At 49.9% G+C, this 18,670-nt stretch overlaps 1 protein-coding gene across 4 annotated transcripts in view; it reads left to right on the top strand.

The window, feature by feature from the left end:
- Ap5b1 (adaptor related protein complex 5 subunit beta 1) overlaps positions 1-8,951 on the top strand; it is a 79,571-nt gene extending 70,620 nt beyond the window's left edge. For 3 of the 4 annotated variants that reach the window (XM_052761216.1, XM_052761217.1, XM_052761218.1), the window contains 2 exons: positions 6,086-6,257; positions 6,360-8,951. In XM_052761216.1, the coding sequence (XP_052617176.1) occupies positions 6,108-6,257; positions 6,360-8,846 (2,637 nt within the window). In that variant the 5' untranslated portion in view covers positions 6,086-6,107 and the 3' untranslated portion in view covers positions 8,847-8,951. Of the gene's footprint in view, positions 1-5,611; positions 5,712-6,085; positions 6,258-6,359 lie in introns of those variants that run through there. The other variant, XM_052761219.1, reaches the window with a different exon arrangement.
- The last annotated feature ends 9,719 nt before the right edge of the window (positions 8,952-18,670 follow it).

Genomic DNA, 18,670 nt, shown 5'->3' with positions numbered 1-18,670 from the left:
CCAACGTTCCTCTCTCTCTTAATTCAGCTCCCAGACAGTTCATGAGTGCCCTGTAGGTACTAGCTCTGGGGATTTTACAATGCAAGGCAAACAATAGGTACTGCAATATGGAGGGATTGATTAACTAGGGTGTTGCGATGGTGGCAGGTGGGGTTGCTGAGGTCTGAATGAGAGGTGGGAGCCGACTGGACAAAACGGCAAAGAGCATAAGCAGAAGGAAAAGCTGGGACCAAGGCCCATGGTAGAAAACCAATCTAGTGTGTGTGACTGTGGCAGCCGATGCGGGATGCTGGAAGGGAAGGAAGCTGAAGGTGGGTCATGAGGTGACCTGTGATGTGCTGAATGGAGTAGGGGCAGAGAGGTGGCAGGAAGGAGACCAGGGCTGTGTTGGAGCTACTGTAATGGTCCATGTAAGAATGGCAGGTTGAGTCACAGTGAAAACCAAGCCATGAGTCATGTGTCTTGAGTGACATCATCACCTGTTGGTGTAGAGGACACGAGGGTGAAGGGAAGAGGAGCCCCAGCAAGCAAGGACCATGATGTCCAATGCACGCTTTCTCAATATGGTGCTCAATTCCCATCCCAGTGAGGCTGAGGAGTTAGGAAGGGCATTGGGTAGTGGGCGAGTGTTCATAACTACTCCTTCCCGTTCTCATAGAAGTCCTTAGGAGGAGCCAGGATGGGAGGGAGATGGGGAAGAGTCCGTGAACCTGGAAACCTAAAGCACAAAGAATCATCATAGACACATGCTGAAAAGACACAGAATCCAGCTGCAGACGGTTAGTGCTGTGAATCTGGGCCAAGTCACCTACCCTCTAAGGGCCTCAGTTTCCCTAGCTATGACATCAGGCTCCTAGTTCTGGCTCTGACCTGTGGTAGTCAAGAGTTTGTGCAGAATTACCTTTGCCTAGGAGACAGCAGATCTGCAGTAGACAGCCCTTTGGAGCAGGCTGATGGGGTGCAGCCCCTTGAGCAGCTTTCCCTGAACTCCCTCAGCTAAGTCAGGTGTCCAACAGCCCAGGCCGGCCCTATCTCCCTATCTGGCTGAGGATAATGTTGTTTTTCCTGTCTCCATCTCCCTGTGTTGGGATTAGTAGCCTCTGCTACCATACCCTGCTAACCAGCAGCTCTTCCAGTCCGGTTTGGTAATAGGCCCCTAGAGGCTGCAAAGCTCCTGATTCGAGGCCACCCCTAGCTTTATGGCAAAAGGCTGGGGACCATAGGCAGGGGAGATGGTTTTTAACCACGGTCTGTGGAGTGGAGCTGGTTGCTCTTGGCAGGTACCAAAGAGTGGAGTGAAACTCCACCACAGTAGCCACAGGTCCCATCTGCTAGTTTTAGGCCAGCTCAGTCTCCACAGTCTTCCTGTCTCTGATGTTGGAGTCACCAGCCTCCAAGTGCCACAGCCCCACAGCCTCAGCCTCTCTCCTTCCCGACCCCTCTTGCTCTACTTACCACCGAGGCCAAGCCCCTGCCAGAGTTCACCTGCCCCTGGCTCCCTGCCAGCCCCACAACAAGCCATAGATGCTGTGAAAACCCATGCCCCCATCTCCCTTCAATAGAGAGAGCATCCCTGGCCCCGAGCGCCCTGTTCTAAGGACCTCTGCCTCCCTGCAGTTTCCCCGTGTGCCCAATACCCTGCCTTCCTCCACCCCAGCTCTCCACCGTCTCGGCTCAGCTTAGCCTCTTCTGCAACTACGCTTCTTCCTACCTGGGTTTCTAACAAATGTCCCTTCTTCCTAGAGCTGATGCCCCGGCTGAATCCTTGTCCCCGTTGTCACTTCTCCCCCTGGACTCTGTCTCTGTGTATTGTCTTTCACGATGACATTTTGTTCCGTTGGTCATCCTGCCAGCTCTGGGTTTTCTAGGACCTGTTTATTTGTATCTTTTATATTATTTTTGTATGTCTGCATGCATACTTCAGGGGTGTGTGTGTGTGTGTGTGTGTGTGTGTGTGTGTGTGTGTGCACGCGCGCGCACGTACAAGTATATAAAGACCAGGAATTGAAGTCAGGTGTCTCCTTCAGTAACTCCCCACACACGCTCTCTTCCTTGCTTCTCTTTCTCACTTTCTTTGTTTTTTTTTTTCATTTTAGACAGGGCCTCTCACTGAACCTGGAGCTCACTGATTGGCTAGACTGGCTAAGTTCCCAGGATCCTTTTGTTTCTGTCTCCCTAGCACTAGCGTCATAGACGCTCCCTGCCGCACTCAGCTTTCATATTTGTGCAGCAAGCCCCAGCCCTAAGGGATCCTATTTGCAACACCATTTTTTTTTGGGAGGGGGGTGGTTCGAGACAGGGTTTCTCTGTGTGGTTTTGGTGTCTTTCCTGGATCTCCTCTGTAGACCAGGCTGGCCTCGAACTCACAGAGATCCGCCTGGCTCTGCCTCCCGAGTGCTGGGATTAAAGGTGTGTGCCACCGCCGCCCGGCTATACCACCATTATTTAAATTATTTGACCATGCCGTGGTACTAGCCTTGTGCATGCTAAGCAAGCCCTTACTACCCTTTCTCCTGTTGCTTCCTGAGACAGGGTCTTGCTAAGCTGGCCTAGCCTAGTTGACCTCGATTTCTCTGTAGACAAATCTTCAGGTTTGGACCTTTCTGCCTCAGGTTCTTGAGTAGCTCTGATTGCAGGCTGGCAGTAACATCCTTTGGGGGTAGGTGGGTGGGGACAGCCTCACTATGTAGTCCTGGCCTGTCCGGAACTCATTATATAGATCAGGTTGGTCTGAAACTCACCGCTGCATCCTGAGTGCAGTGATTAAAGGTATGTACCACCATGGTCAACCCAACTAACACCATTTTAAATAGCTCTGTTATCATCCATGAACCACAACATTCATCCTCACAAAAATGTGTGGTTCGGGGGTTTTAGTCTCAGGGAGTTCTACGGCCATCACCCTAAGTCCAGAAGCTTTCTGTCTCAGGTAAGGTTCCTATTGCTTCGACGAAACACCATGACCAAAAGCAAGTTGGGGAGGAATGGGTTTATTTGGCTTACACTTCCATATTGTAGTCCATCACAAAAAGAAGTCAGGACAGGAACCTGGATGCAGAGGCCATGGAGGGGTGCTGCTTACTGGCTTGCTCCTCATGGCTCGCTCAGCCTGCTTTCTTATAGAATCCAGGACCACCAGCTCAGGGATGACACCACCCAAAATGGGCTGGCACCACCCACCTTGGGCTGGGTCCTCCCCCATCAATCACTAATTAAGAAAATGCCCTACAGCTGGATCTTATGGAGGCGTTTCTCAATTGAGTTTCGCTCCCTCCTTTCAGATAACTCTATCTGTGTCAAGTTGACATTAAAACTAGCCAGGACAGTTTCCATCGCCGCAAAAGAAAACTGCCCATCTGCAGCAACCCTCCACCCGGTCCCTGCCTTGGCCCTACTGTGCTTCTTGGTCCAGGACTCCTTTTGTGAAGCCTCCATGTACCTCGGCCCCCGTGCTATAGGGAGGGGGTTGTTCTAGGTTCCATTTTTACAGATAAGAAAGTAGGGGGAGGATACAATGGTGGGGGGCGGACCATGGAAGGACTGGGAGACGAGTGGGATTGGGGTACATGATGGGAAATTCCCAATGGCTCAATAAAAATTATATTAAACAAAAAGAAAGTCAAGGCCCAGGTCCATTCAAGGACTTTTCCTTCTCCAGCATAATGTCTAGGGTTTTCCCCAGAACTGTCCTGCATGGGGAGGGCAACAAATGGGGACTCCTGTCACCCAGACATGCCACTCTCTCAGGAGGGCCTGAGGGTGAGCTAAGGGCACCTCTTATGCCCAGTCTGTTGTCAGGACAAAGCGAACACCTCTCATAGAGGACACTTGGGCAGGCAGATGAGAACAGGGCCCGCTCAGGAACTCGGACATCAAGAGACCTGAGGATAACAGAAGCCCAGTTCTACTTACAAGCGGTTCTGGGGCTTTGTGCAACAGACTACACCTTTTCTCTTTTTCTGGGCTCCTGAAAGTTCATGCGTGACAGGCACCCACCCTCAGTACCCAGGGTTGCCATGAGTCCAGGTGAGTTCAGGAAGATACATCTATCATAGTACTGGAAACCACACATGCCACCTCAAAGACCCCAAGCCCAGGGAGGCTGGAGGCTGGCGAGGCTACAGCATCAGAAGCTTGGGACACAGCCAGAGTTGGACTCCCTGACCCCTGGAAGCCTGCCTCTCTCAACTGTAACAGGATTTAATAATCGTTCCTGGCTCCTGGAGAGCTGGGAGACAGGCCCTGCAGTTACCAGCGCCCTCTGGGCCTCAGACAGGGAAACCAGACAGGCTCCTACTCCAACCTGCTGTCCCAGCCCAGGGCGGCTCTCATCCCGGCCTCTTTCATCTTAGGTCTAATTAGCCAGGCGCCCCACCCCAAAGCTCCTTGGACAGGAGTCATCACTCCCAATTTATAGATGGGGAAACTGAGGCACCTAGAGGGAAGTGGTTTAGAGCTGTCGCCTGTGAGTCAGCTATGGAGCCAGAGCCCAGAGGAGGCCCAACAAGGTCTTCTAGCTGGACCTGCCCCTCCCCCCGCTCCCATCTCCATCCCCACTCTCCTATCCTCGTTCTGGGGACCCAGGCATCCTTCCTTTTAGGATTCTACCTCACCACTCGTGTGTGTGTGTGAGGATAGGGTAGAGAGGGGCTTGGGCAGCCAAGGGGACTCAGGAGTTTCGTCTTCACCGAAGCTAGCAGGAGGCTTGAGGATGGTGGGTGGGCGAGATTTGGACGCCAGTAGTTCTGTGCCCTGAAAACTCGAGGCCAGTGGGTACCCACAGCCTGGGTCTCCTGAGCCACAGGCCCAGTTCCCGAGGCGCAGCCTGGACCTAGCCCTCTGGACTCCAGTACAGAGTGCACTCCTTGGTCCTAGGTCTCCGGCAGTCCAGTCTCTCTACGCAGGCTTTGGTTTCTCAGTACACGTTAGTCGTGCTGCGAGCCGAGTGACCCTCCAGGCCCCACCAACACGCACATCCGAAGTCCGGGTCCCGTTGTTTTTCGGCTTCGCGGCGGCTTAAGGCCGGTCCAGCCCGCTGTTACTCTAGCCTGCCCGACCCCCTATTCGCAATCGACGCGGCTTCGGACAAAGGTCAGCGGCTACCATCCGGCTGCGACCCTGGCGCCGGCTTCTCGCCCCCAAGCAGAGCGGGGTGTCTCCCCCGCGCCCGGTCAGCGTTGAGGACGCCAAGCCAAGCCCTGCGGCGCCGGTCCGACCGGTCCCACCGTCACCGGCGCCTTGCTCTTCCTGCTCTGCCCTGGGAGTGCGCCCCGCGCGCCCCCCAGCGGCCGCTCCGAGACTCGCACAGCCGGGCCGTAGCGCGCCGTCCTGAGTGCCGTGCCGGGCGGCTAGGGGACGCGCTGGCGGCCTTCCCGATCTGCCCGAGCCGCTGTCCGGCTCGAGGGCCTGGGAACGCACCCCGTCGGGGAGCGGGCCGGGAGCTCGGCCCACCAAACCCCGCCTCTGCCCGTGCCTGCGGCGGTTTCGGGGCAGGGGGCCTGCAGAGCGAGACAGTTACTCAGACCTGGCGAAACCAGCGTGTCGGCACCTGCGGACCTGGCGGGCGTGGCAGGCGGAGGCTCCGTTACGCCCCGCCCCTGGGCTCGCCCGGTCCCGGCCGCCCACGCGCCGCGCGCCCCGCCCCGGCCCGCGCCGCCAGCCTGCCAGCCCGGAAGGAGCCGACCGAGCGCCCGCGGCAGCTGACTCAAGCGGTGAGAGAGGCCGGCCCGTTACCACGGGCGCCAGGGGCCCAGGCGACGCTGTGGTTTCGGTGCCCTCGTAGGCGGGCGGCCTTAATGAGCCCTCGGCACGCACCTCCCGAGTACCCCCACCCTGATCGCGGCGGTCCCCATCCCGCAGGGGCTTGCCCCGCTGCTTTCGGCCTCATCCCCGAAGCCTCCAGATCTCAGCTTGGGAACTTGGGCCCTGGGGGTCTGTTGGGGGTCTGCAAGACCGGCCTAGGGTGACAGCAGCCCCCTCCGGGGCGGTGGAGGACCCGGGCGCCCTCTGGCGGCCGCGAAGGCCTGGCGCGTCCTCGCCGCGTGTCAGTGCCAGAGGGCCTGACGCTCCCTCCTTCCCTCTGCAGAGAACTGAGTGGATGACTGACCATGGGGCCCCTGAGTCGTGAAGCCTGGGCCCAGCGCCTGGGGGCTTTCCGAGCCAGCCCATCCGCCTTCCTGGCAGGTGCCGAAGGTGAGGACTTGGGTCGCGACCTGCTGAGTGACCTAAGGAGTGAAAAGCTAAGCGAGCAGACCAAGGTAGGTACTGCCCGAGTGCCCTGCTGTGGGCCACATGGCTGCTCCGTACCACTGCGTGCTGAACCCCATCTTCATGGGTCCCTCTTAAATCCCCCATCTCAGGTTTCCTTACTGACACTGAGCTTGGAGTACTCTGACAAACTGTGGCCTGATGCACCTGCCGCAGAGGCTGCTGCCACCTCCTTGTTGGACACACTTGTCCTCCTGCCCTCAAAACCTTCAGCTCTCCGGAGGCTCCTGCTGTTGGCAGCCACCACAGCCCTGGTGTCGGGAGGTGCTCTGGGACCCACTTCGGGAGCTTCCTGCCGGCTTCTGCCCCTTCTGCTTGGTTTAGCTTCAGGCCGAGACATGGGACGAAGCTTTGGAACCCCCTCGGAACAGCGCCACCTACAGGCCACAGCGTGTGAATGCCTGGGAGAGCTTGAGCGCTGTAAGCCAGGGCTGCTGGCTCCCTCCCTGGGGATGCTGCGTAGCCTCCTAGGGCAAATGGGTCCCATCCAGCCTGTCAGCCTGCTGCTGGCCCTTGTTCTGCACAACACCTTGGTGGTACCACCCGGGGCTGGGGCTGGGGCTGGGCTGCAAGGCCTGCTTGTGGCTGGGGTCTCCTCCGTTGGGAGTTGTCCCTGGGACTGGACTCTAGCTGAAGAGCGAGATGCCCATCGTCAGCCCCAGGCACCCAGCTGGTCCACAGCTGAGGAGGAGGCCCATGGCCTTCCATTGCTAGAGCCCAGCCCTGAGGAGGCCCGAGAGCTGAAGGCTGCAGTGGCCCAGCTTCTGGACACTTCCTACCTGCTCACTCCTGTGGCTCAGGCTCAGCTTCTGTGGCTGCTGGGCTGGGCCCTTCGCGGTCTTCGGGGTCAGCCACCAGTGCTCTTCAAGCCACAGCTAGTTCGGCTGCTGGGCACAGCGCAGCTGACGCTGTTGCACTCAGTTCTGGCTCTCAAGGCAGCCTTTGGTGAGGCCCTGTTCACTGCTCAGGATGAAGGCCTGCTGCTCCGCAGGCTGGCCTTGGTGGCCCAGCACCCAGCCTTGCCCTCACCCACACACCTCCTTTACCTGCACTGCATCCTGAGCTTCCCAGAGAATTGTCCACTGGGTCCGGAAGGGGAAGAGGCTGCCCCGCTGCTGTTGGGTCCCCAGCTGTGCCGGGGCCTCATGCCCAGTCTCCTGCACGACCCAATGGTCCTCTTGGCTCGCCTGCATTTACTGTGCCTGCTCTGTGCTGATGCCGAGGAAGAGGAGAATGGCCAGGTTCAGAGCCCACAGCGGTACCTACAGGAGCTTCTGGCAGGCCTGCAGCAGAGGGCAGCCCTCGATGATGGTCCCCAGGCCTTGGCCACTCTCTGTTTCCAGGCCTCATATCTCATTGCCAGCTGCCTAGCTGGGCAACCTACAGTACGGACATCTCTGATCCATGGACTGGCCCAGCTCTACCGAGCTCGGCCCTCCCTGGCTCCCCACTTTGTGGATCTCTTAGATCAGGTAAGTCCTGAGCTGAGAGAGCCCCTCAGGGCGGTGCTGCAGCAAGAGGTGGTAGCCAGGCCAGGCAAGAACCAATCACTTCGCTGGCACCTGCGAATGCTAGCAAAGGTGGCAGAGGGAGATGCCCAGAGTGCCACCCTCAGCTTTCTACAGGCTGCAGCCATACACTGCACTGACTGGGGCCTCCAGCAGGCCCTGCTGCGGGTATGCCGTGCTCTGCTGCGGACAGGTGGGGGAGCTGGCCTGGCAGACTTGCTGCAGGTACTGGCCAGACGGCTCGAGGATGCTGATGGACGGGACCATGCCCGACTGTACTATATCCTCTTTAACCATCTATCAAGTCCCAAGTTGGGAATGGCCCTGGGCCCCTCGCTTGCTGCCCCTGCACTGGCCTCATCACTGGTGGCTGAGAACCAGGGCTTTGCATCAACGCTCATGGTGCAGGAGACTCCAGCTCCAATTCAGTTGAGTGTGGGGCCTCAGAAGGCCAAAGGCCCACTCCTGGTGCTGCATCTGCAGGTAGAGGCTCTGGAGGTTCCTGTCTACTCTCTGGAGCTGCGCTTCCGTGTGGAAGGACAGCTCTATGAGCCTTTGGAGGCTGTCCACATACCCTGCTTGGGTCCGGGACGGCCCACGCACCCTCTGTGCCTGCCCTTGAAGCCCCGATGCCCAGCCCCTACCCGCCTCCATGTCCAGGCCCTTTATACCACATCTGCTGGCCTCACGTGCCATGCCCACCTGCCACCCTTGTCTGTGAACTTTGGTGACCTCTTCCTGCCTTTCCCCCAGCTCCCCAAGGGCTCTGAGCGGTGTTTCTTTGATGATCTCTGGAACTCCTGCCTGCCAAAGGGTGTCGAAAGTCATTTGTGGTGTCCACTTGGGCCACAGGGCCTGGACGCCTTGGTGTCCAGACACCTAGAGCCCTTTGTTGTGGTGGCTCAGCCCCCCACCACCTACCTCATAGCTGTCCGCCTGCCCCCTGACTCCATGTTGCTGCTGCGGCTGGAGACCGCTCAGGTGGATGGTGTGCCTGTGGCCCTGAGGACCGATAACTGGGCCGTGCTGCCCCTGGCGGGGGACTACCTCCGTGGCCTTGCAGCCCGCTGAGTAAAACCAGGTGGGGCAGAACTTGTTGCTCTTAGGGGGTGGTCCAAGGGACTGCCAAAGGAGCACATTCTTGTAGCTCCTGCCCCATAAAATCACATTCACTGACGGCTCTCACTGGCTTGTTTTCTTTTGAACCCTTGTTAGGAGCAGACTTCCTGGGGTTGGATCTTAAGCCCTAGAAAAGATCCAGACTGGTCCCAGTCCTGCAGACCTCCACAATCCTGCTAGGATAGTATGAACAATATGCTTCCCATGAGGTTTGGCTTAGCCCAGGATCACTCTGTGACTTCATGTGAAGGCTGGAGATTGAAGATGGGCCTCCTCACTCTGCCCCAGCTGAGCTCAGACTACATAGCACAATAAGCTAACAGCCCGGACCATGGAGAGAAGGCTTGGTGACTAGATGGTCCCTTCCTGGGCAGTGCTGGTTGGAACCAGCTGTAGAGAGGGTGTGTGCTGGCAAAGTTCTAAGCAGATGGAGGGCCCATGTGATCTGATTTTTAAAAAGCCCACCTTTTAATGGCAACCCCCGGGAAAGCCAGTCTGTGCTTAGGAATCTTCTCAGGTGGAAACTTGTTCTCCAGCTTCCTTCTCCAAATGTGCAAGACACTGAGGATGCAGATACATTGAAGGCATCACTGTTGCCAGGCACCAGGCTGGGGTTTTCCTTGTTACAATGCTGCAGGTCTCTCCCCGCAGCTGAGGAAATCTCCAGCTGAAGGAGTTAAGTGACTTTCCTGAGGTCACTCGGCTGGGAGGGAGTAGTATTTTGTCATCCCATGGCCAGCCTCCATTGCCACACTCAGCAGAGATGTGCAGGAGCCACAGTCTCCTGCCCTTTGAGCCCCGAGAAGCCCTCAGTAGGATGTGCCGGAGCAGCTGTCAGTCAGGGCTGAGTGGAAGGATGACCTTGGGCTGAGTTGTTCTGGGGAAAGGGCCATCGTGGTTGTGTGGGTGTGTTGGATTAACCCTGCCACCCCGCTCTGGTTTCTTACAAGTCAGTCTAAGAGGGGAAAGAGGGCTTGGGCCAGTTTGTGCCAAAAGGCCAGGTTCAAGTGCAAGCTGTGGCAGGGAATCGTTACTTGAGTGACTTTTCATCCTAGATAGGACATCTACAACAGACCAAAGAAAAAATTCCATTCAAGCCTAGCTACTGAGCCAGTGAGTGGATTTGGAGTTACTTAGGGGAGTATGAGTGGCTTGAAAACAGCTGTATCACAAAAAAGGCATGGGTGACCATTCCCGAAAGCTGCCTTGCTGGAGCTTTTACAGGTCTTGCAGACAGCTCCACCTGAGATTCCCCAAAGCAACTGTTGACTGCTTTTATAATGTGAGGGATGGGCCTCACCAATCCTGTAACTTTCTGAGCTTCCAGAGCCTAAGTTTCCTGAGTCTTCTGAGCCTGAAGAAGTATTTCAATGAGGAAGAAGCAGTTACATAGCATTCGCCTTGGAAGCCATTGCCAAATCAGGAAGGTGGCCATTCTAGAAACTTCTCCAGCTGGTTTGAGTAGAGAAAGGATATAGGTCAGTTCCTTACACAATTCTTAGGAAAGCTAGAGAAGTAGGTTCTACAGAAGCCACCACTGGAGTTATTCTGTTCCAGGACAAACCCCCCTGTCTGCAGCCCAGCTCCTCTTGGTGATCTGGCATGGGGAGTGGGTGCTGCCACTCCTCATGCCCACTAAGCCAGAGACCTGCTGCTGCTGCTGCTGCTGCTAGAGAGAGCCTTGACATCCCCATGTCTAATTCAGAGACTATCTCAGTAGTGTGATCCAGTTTTCATCACAGTAGTGAAGGGACCTAGAAAAGCAGTTCTTTTCGTATGAATGCAGGAAGTGCGTTAAGCCTGAGTCTACGATAAGGATAAGAGGTCAGGGGCCTGGGGGCAGCTCAGCAAAGTGCCCAGACATGAGGACCTCAGACCCCAGCACCCATGGAAAGCCACGTGAGACAGGGTTTCTCTGTGTAGCCCTGGCTGCCCTGGAACTCACTCTGTAGACCAGGCTGGCCTCGAACTCACAGGGATTGACCTGACTCTGCCTCCCAAGTGCTGGGATTAAAGGTGTGTGCCACTATTTTCCTGGCTGGAGCTTTTTAGCAAGCAGTGTAGCTGAATCAGCAAACCCCAAGTTCATTGAGAGGCCCTGCCTTGGTGAGGTGAATAGCAATCAGACACCCAATGCCCACCTCTAGCCTACTACACACATATGCGCACACACCCATTCACACAGGACCACACACACATGCACACACAGGGATAGTTAGCCCGTGTAAGGATGAAGCCTCTGTCTTACTCCCATCTTCCTACCCGTCCGTGGACCTCTGTTTGGTTCACCCACGCCTTCAGTGCTGGACACCAGATGACAACTCCACCCACCAAAACAAGTTACCTGCTCTGTGTCACAATTCAGATACCACTAACAAGCCCCAGGTTGTGGCCTGTGATTCTGACCAACAGGCTAATCAGGGATTCTATAACCACTTCTCTAGATTTGGTCATTTCTTTTGTTGTTTGGTGGTGGTTTGTTTTTTGAGACAGGGTTTCTCTGTGTAGCCCTGGCTGTCCTGGAACTCGCTCTGTAGACCAGGCTGGCCTCGAACTCACAGAGATCCACCTGTGTCTCTGCATTCCCCGTGCTGGGATCAAAGGCATGTGCCACCACCACCTGGCTTTTTTTTTTTTTAAGGTTTAATTTTATTTTATGTGCATGGGTGTTTTGTCTGCATTCATGTCTACATTAAGGGTGTTGGATTCCCTGGAACTGAAGTTACAGACAGTTGTGAGCAGCCATGTGGGTGCTGGGAATTGAACTCAGGACCTCTGGAAGAGCAGCCATTGCTCTTAACCACTGAGCCATCTCTTCAGCCCAAGGTTTGGTAATTTCTAAGGGACATTCTGCTTACCTTCGCCTGCCTATTAGAAAAGGATAGTACATTGCCAGGTCTGGTGGTGCGTGCCTATAATCCTAACAGTCCAAAGCCTGAGGCTTCAAGTTCAAAGCTGGCTAGTGGGTTCATAGTGAGACTGTCTTAACAAGCAAAAGTATATTTCAGGGGACTAGAGGGTTCAGTTCCCAGCACCCATAACCAACAGCCTGTAGCCACCTGTGACTCAGGCTCCTGGGGATCCTATGCTCTTCTCTGGCCTCCACAGGTACCTGCACCCATGCATCCATTCCTATGTAGAGACACACACACATTCGTATAATTTAAAAATTTTAAACATATCACAAAAGATACAGATGAATAATTAAATGGCAGGAACACACAGGGCAAAGTGTGTTTCCATGTGCTCTGATGTGCTATCCTCCAGCTATCTGAACAAGCTTTTGTGTCCCCCCCCCCCTTTAGTTTTTGTTTTTCGAGACAGGGTTTCTCTGTGTAGCCCTGGCTGTCCTGGAACTCACAGAGATCCGCCTGGCTCTGCCTCTTGAGTGCTGGGATTAAAGGATGAAAGGTGCCACCACTACCTATTGAATTTTTTTTAATGTTAAACCTGCTGTGGTCACCAACAGGCATTTCTATGCACACAGTTCAAATCTAGACTCTTACACATTCTTGCCAGTGCTTTATTACCAAGTTATGGTTCTATCTTTTATTTTGCCAAATTTTGTCATGGATTTCTACATCTATGTTCATGACAGATACTGTTCTGTGGAGTTTTTTAAATAGTGTCCTTATTTGGTTTTGGTATGAGGCCGATGCTGATGCAACAGAGGAGTAGGAAAGTCGTCCCCTGGCTTCTAACTTCAGGAAGAGACTTCAGGGAATTGGTATCCTTTGCCCTAAATGTTTTCGTTAAGCTCACAGATAAATTCATCAGGCCAGGCACTTTATGAACTGGAAGACTACTGATGGCCATTGTCTGTGCCCCGTGTCTCCCACCCCAATTCACAGAGCGAAATGTCTTTTTTCCTGAAAATTTCTTACTCTGAAAAATGAATTTTAATATAGCAAATTATACTGCAGAAGTATCAGACAAAATTTTCACAGCCTCACTATATTTCCTAAATACTTAATAAGCTGACTTACAAATCTACAGTTAATTAAAAAATGATCTTTAGCTGGGCATAGTGGCACACACCTTTAATGCCAGCACTGGGGAGACGGAGAAGCCAAGACGAAGAGCTGTGCAGAGACCCTGTCTCTAAAAATAAATAAATATAAAAAATAATCTTTGGCCAGGCGGCAGTGGCGCATGCCTTTAATCCCAGCACTCAGGAGGCAGAGTCAGGCAGATCTCTGTGAGTTTGAGACCAGCCTGGTCTACAGAGAGAGATCCAGGACAGGCACCAAAAACTACACAGAGAAACATATATATATATATATATATATATAAAGTTTCTTCACCTACACCCCCACTTTGAGGTAGAAATTTGACTATTTACCATAACATAATGTAAAATTTAAACATCTCCATACTTTTATGCTCCTTGGAGATCTCTGGAGGAGTACAATGGTAAATTACTAACTAGTTAGTTTCCCCCAATGGTCATATTGCTGTGGGTATAGGAGTTGTTTGTTCCAGTGCTTTGGCTCCTGATGAGTACCAGCACAGGAGATGGTCACCAGAAAGCCTGCACTATGACGTCCTTTTCTGAGCTCCAAGAACAAAAGCCTTTAATCTCAGCACTTGGGAGGCAGAGGCAAGCAGAACACTGGGAGTTAGAGGCCAGCCTGGTCTACTTAGTGAGTTTGAGGCCAGCCAGGACTGTTTACTGAGAAACTGTCTCAAAAAAAAAAAAAAAACAAGATTAATGTGATATACTAAAGAACAATTTACAAGAGAAATATTACATGTAATACCAATACATGGAGAAAATATGTAACAAAAACCCTGCACTGTTCATGATTCAAAAACAAAACCACCTCAGCGAACTAGTACAGAAACTTCTTCATTTTGATAAAGAATGTATCCAGGGCCGGGCAGTGGTGGCACATGCCTTTAATCCCAGCACTCAGGAGGCAGAGGCAGGCGGATCTCTGTGAGTTCAAGGCCAGCCTGGGCTACCAAATGAGTTCCAGGAAAGGCGCAAAGCTACACAGAGAAACCTTGTCTCGAAAAAACCAAAAAAAAAAAAAAAAAAAAAAAAAGAATTTATCCATGGAGCTACAGAGATGACTCAGCAGTTAAGAGCAATGGCTGCTCTTGCAGATGACCTAGGTCCAATTCTCAGCACATACACGGTAGCTCTCAACCATCCATAACTCCAGTTCTGGAGGACTGAATGCCTTTTTGAACTCCTTGGGCTCCTGTGGTGCACATACATACACATAAATATATATTTTTTAAAGAACTATTTCCATAATCCCACACCAACAAATCCCAAAGAAGGGGAACACACAACACTACCACCAAAAAATAACAGGAATTAATAATCACTGGTCGTTAATATCCATCAATATCAATGGTCTCAACTCACCTATAAAAAGACACAGGCTCACAGAATGGATATGAAAACAGGATCCATACTTCTGCTGCATACAAGAAACACACCTCAACTTCAAAGACAGACACTACCTCAGAGTAAAAGGCTGGGAAAAGGCTTTCCAATCAAATGGACTTAAGAAGCAAGCTGGTGTAGCTATCCTAATATCTAATAAAATAGACTTCAAACTAAAATCAATTGAAAGAGATCAGGAAGGACATTACATATTTCTCACAGGGAAAATCCACCAAGATAAAGTCTCAATTCTGAACATTTATACCCCAAATACAAAGGCACCCACATTTGTAAAAGAAACATTACTAAAGCTTAAATTGCACATCAAACCCCACACACTAGTAGTGGGAGATTTCAACACCCCACTCTCACCAATGGACAGATCTACCAGACTGAAACTTAACAGAGAAATAAAGGACCTAACAGGTGTTATGACTCAAATGGACTTAATAGATATCTACAGAACATTCCACCCTAACACAAAAGAATATACCTTCTTCTCAGCACCCCATGGAACCTTCTTGAAAACTGACCACATGCTTGGTCACAAAGCAAATCTCAACAGATACAAAAACATTGGAATAACTTCCTGTATTTAATCGGACCACCATGCCTTAAAGTTAGATTTCAACAACAAAAATTATAGAAAGCCAATGATCTCATGGAAACTGAATAATGCCCAACTGAAACACCAATTGGTGAAGGAAGAAATAAAGAAAGAAATTAAAGATTTCCTAGAATTCAATGAAAATGATAGTACAATATATCCAAATGTATGGGACACTATGAAAGCAGTGCTAAGAGGAAAATTCATAGTACTAAATGCCTACATAAAGGAGTTGGAGAAATTTCACACTAATGCTGTGACTTAACAGCACACTTGAAAGCTTTAGAACAAAAAGAAACAAACTCACCCAGGAGGAATAGACATCAGGAAATAATCAAATTGAGGGCTGAAATCAATGAGATAGAAACAGAGAACAATTCAAAGAATCAATGAAACAAAGAATTGGTTCTTTGAAAAAAATCAAAATAGACAAACCCCTATCCAATTAACCAAAAGGCAGAGAGAGAGCATCCAAATTAACAAAATCAGAAATGAAAAGGGAGAGATAACAACAGACAACGAGGAAATCCAGAGAATCATCAGGTCATACTTCAAAAACCTGTACTCCACAAAATTGGAAAATCTGAAAGAAATGGACAATTTTCTGGATAGGTACCACATATCAAAGTTAAATCAAGACCAGATAAAATATTTAAGTAGACCGCCGGGCGGTGGTGGCGCACACCTTTAATCCCAGCACTTGGGAGGCAGAGCCAGGCGGATCTCTGTGAGTTCGAGGCCAGCCTGGGCTACCAAGTGAGTTCCAGGAAAGGCGCAAAGCTACACAGAGAAACCCTGTCTCGAAAAACCAAAAAAAAAAAAAAAAAAAAAAAAAAAAAAAATTAAGTAGACCAATAACCCCTAAGGAAATAGAGACAGTCATTAAAAGTCTCCCAACCAAAAAAAAAAAAAAACCAAAAAGTCCAGGACCAGATGGTTTCAGCACAGAAATCTACCAGATTTTTAAAGAAGAGCTAGTTCCAATACTCTTTAAACTCTTTTTATGAGGCTACAGTTACCCTCATACCCAAACCACACAAACATGCAACAAAGAAAGAGAATTACAGACCAATCTTCCTCATGAACATTGATGTAAAAATACTCAACAAAATATCGGCAAACCGAATCCAAGAATACATCAAAAAAAAAAAATTATCCACCATGACCAAGTAGCCTTCATCCCAGGGACGGTTCAAACATACAAATCTGTCAATGTAATACACTATACAAACAAATGGAAAGAAAAAAACCACATGGTCATCTCATTAGATGCTGAAAAAGCCTTTGACAAAATCCAACACCCCTTCATGATAAAGGTTTTAGAGAGATCAGGAATACAAGGAATATACCTAAACATAATAAAAGCAATTTACAGCAAGCCAACAGCCCCCATCAAATTAAACAGAGAGAAACTCAAAGCAATTCCACTAAAATCAAGAACAAGACAAGGCTGTCCACTCTCCCCATATTTATTCAATATAGTACTTGAAGTTCTAGCTAGAGCAATAAGACAACAAAAGGAGATCAAAGGGATAGAAATTGGAAAGGAAAAAGTCAAGCTTTCACTATTTGCAGACGATATGATAGTATACATTCTACCAGGGATTCTACCCAAACATTCTACCAGGGAACTCCTACAGCTGATCAACTCCTTCAGTAAAGTGGCAGGATACAAGATCAACTAAAAAAAATCAGTAGCCTTCCTATACACAAATGATAAAAGGGATGAGAAAAAAATCAGAGAAACATCACCCTTTACAATAGCCACAAATAATATAAAGTATCGTGGTGTGACACTAAACAAGTGAAGGACCTGTATAATAAAAACTTTAAGTCTCTGAAGAAAGAAATTGAAGAAGATATCAGAAAATGGAAGGATCTCCCATGCTCATGGATAGGTAGGATTAACATAGTAAAAATGGCAATCTTACCAAAAGCAATCTACAGATTCAATGCAATCCCCATCAAAATCCCAACACAATTCTTCACAGACTTGGAAAGAATAATACTCAACTTCATATGGAAAAACAAAAAACCCAGGGTAGCTAAAAGAATCCTGTACAATAAAGCAACATCTGGAGGCATCACCATCCCTGAACTCAAGCTTTACTATAGAACTATAGTAATAATAAATCTTTTTTTTTTTTTTTTTTGGTTTTTCAAGACAGGGTTTCTCTGTGTAGCTTTGCGCCTTTCCTGGAACTCACTTGGTAGTCCAGGCTGGCGTCGAACTCACAGAGATCCACCTACCTCTGCCTCCCAAGTGCTGGGATTAAAGGCGTGTGCCACCACCGCCTGACAGAACTATAGTAATAAAAACAGCTTGGTACTGGCATAAAAACTGACATACAGACCAATGGAATTGAATTCAAGACCCTGACATTAATCCACACACATATGAACACCTGATTTTTGACAAAGGAGCCAAAACTATACAATGGAATAAAGAAAGTATCTTCAACAAATGGTGCTGGTATAACTGGATGTCAACATGTAAAAGATTGCAAATAGATCCATATCTGTCACCATGCACAAAACTCAAGTCCAAGTGGATCAAAGACCTCAACATAAATCCAGTTACACTGAACTTGATAGAAGAGAAAGTAGGAAGTAATTTTGAACTCATTGGCACAGGAGATCACTTCCTAAATATAACACCAGCAGCACAGACACTGAAAGCAACAATTAATAAATGGGACCTCTTGAAACTGAGAAGCTTTTGTAGGGCAAAAGGCACGGTCAATAAGACAAAAAGACAGCCTACAGAATGAGAAAAGATCTTCACCAACCCCACATCTGACAGAGGACTGATCTCCAAAGTATATAAAGAGCTCAAGAAACTAGACATCAGAATACTGAACAATTAAAAAATGGGCTAAAGAGCTAAACAGAGAATTCTCAAAAGAATAATCTCAAATGGCTGAAAGACATTTAAGGAAATGCTCAACATCCTTAGTCATCAGAGAAATGCAAATCAAAATGACTCTGATTACACCTGTCAGAATGGCTATGATTAAAAACACTGATGACAACCTATGCTGGAGAGGATGCGGAACAAGGGGAACACTCCTCCACTGTTGGTAGGAGTGCAAATTTGTCCAACCACTATGGAAATCAGTATGGTGGTTTTTCAGAAAATTGGGAATCGATCTACCTCAAGACCCAGCCTTACCACTCTTGGTCATATATCCAAGGAATGCTCAATCATACCACAAAGTTACATGCTCAACTATGGTCATAGCAGCATTATTCGTAACGGCCAGAACCTGGAAACAACCTAGATGGCTGTCAAATGAAGAATGGATTAAGGAAATGTGGTACATATACACAATGGAGTACTACTCAGCAGAGAAAAACAATGACATCATGAAATTTGCAGGCAAATGGATGGAACTAGAAAATATCATCCAGTCTGGGTTACCATGAGTGAGGTAACCCAGACTCGGACAAACATGGTATGTACTCACTCATATGTGGATACTAGATATAAAACAATGGACAATCAGACTGCAACTCACAGATCCAGGGAGGCTACCTAGCAAGGAGGACCCTAGGATGACTGTGGCTTATAATAAGTTTTGGTTTTGCCCAATCACTGGGCAAACTTTGGTGAAACATTTCACTATTGGGATAAGAATTTGTACCGTATCAAGCTGATGAACGGATATGCTGGCTGTACTTTCAGAAGGGGAGGCTAAAATCCTTTTAGATTATGGATTAGCCTATAGAAAAATGTCTGCCGTAAATCAAACAGTGAAAGGGAAGATGAAT

This window comes from Peromyscus californicus, unplaced genomic scaffold, assembly GCF_007827085.1.
Source record: "Peromyscus californicus insignis strain IS unplaced genomic scaffold, ASM782708v3 Scaffold_4__1_contigs__length_199733344, whole genome shotgun sequence".
Taxonomy (NCBI): Eukaryota; Metazoa; Chordata; class Mammalia; order Rodentia; family Cricetidae; genus Peromyscus; species Peromyscus californicus.
This window is presented reverse-complemented; position numbering and strand designations above follow the sequence as displayed.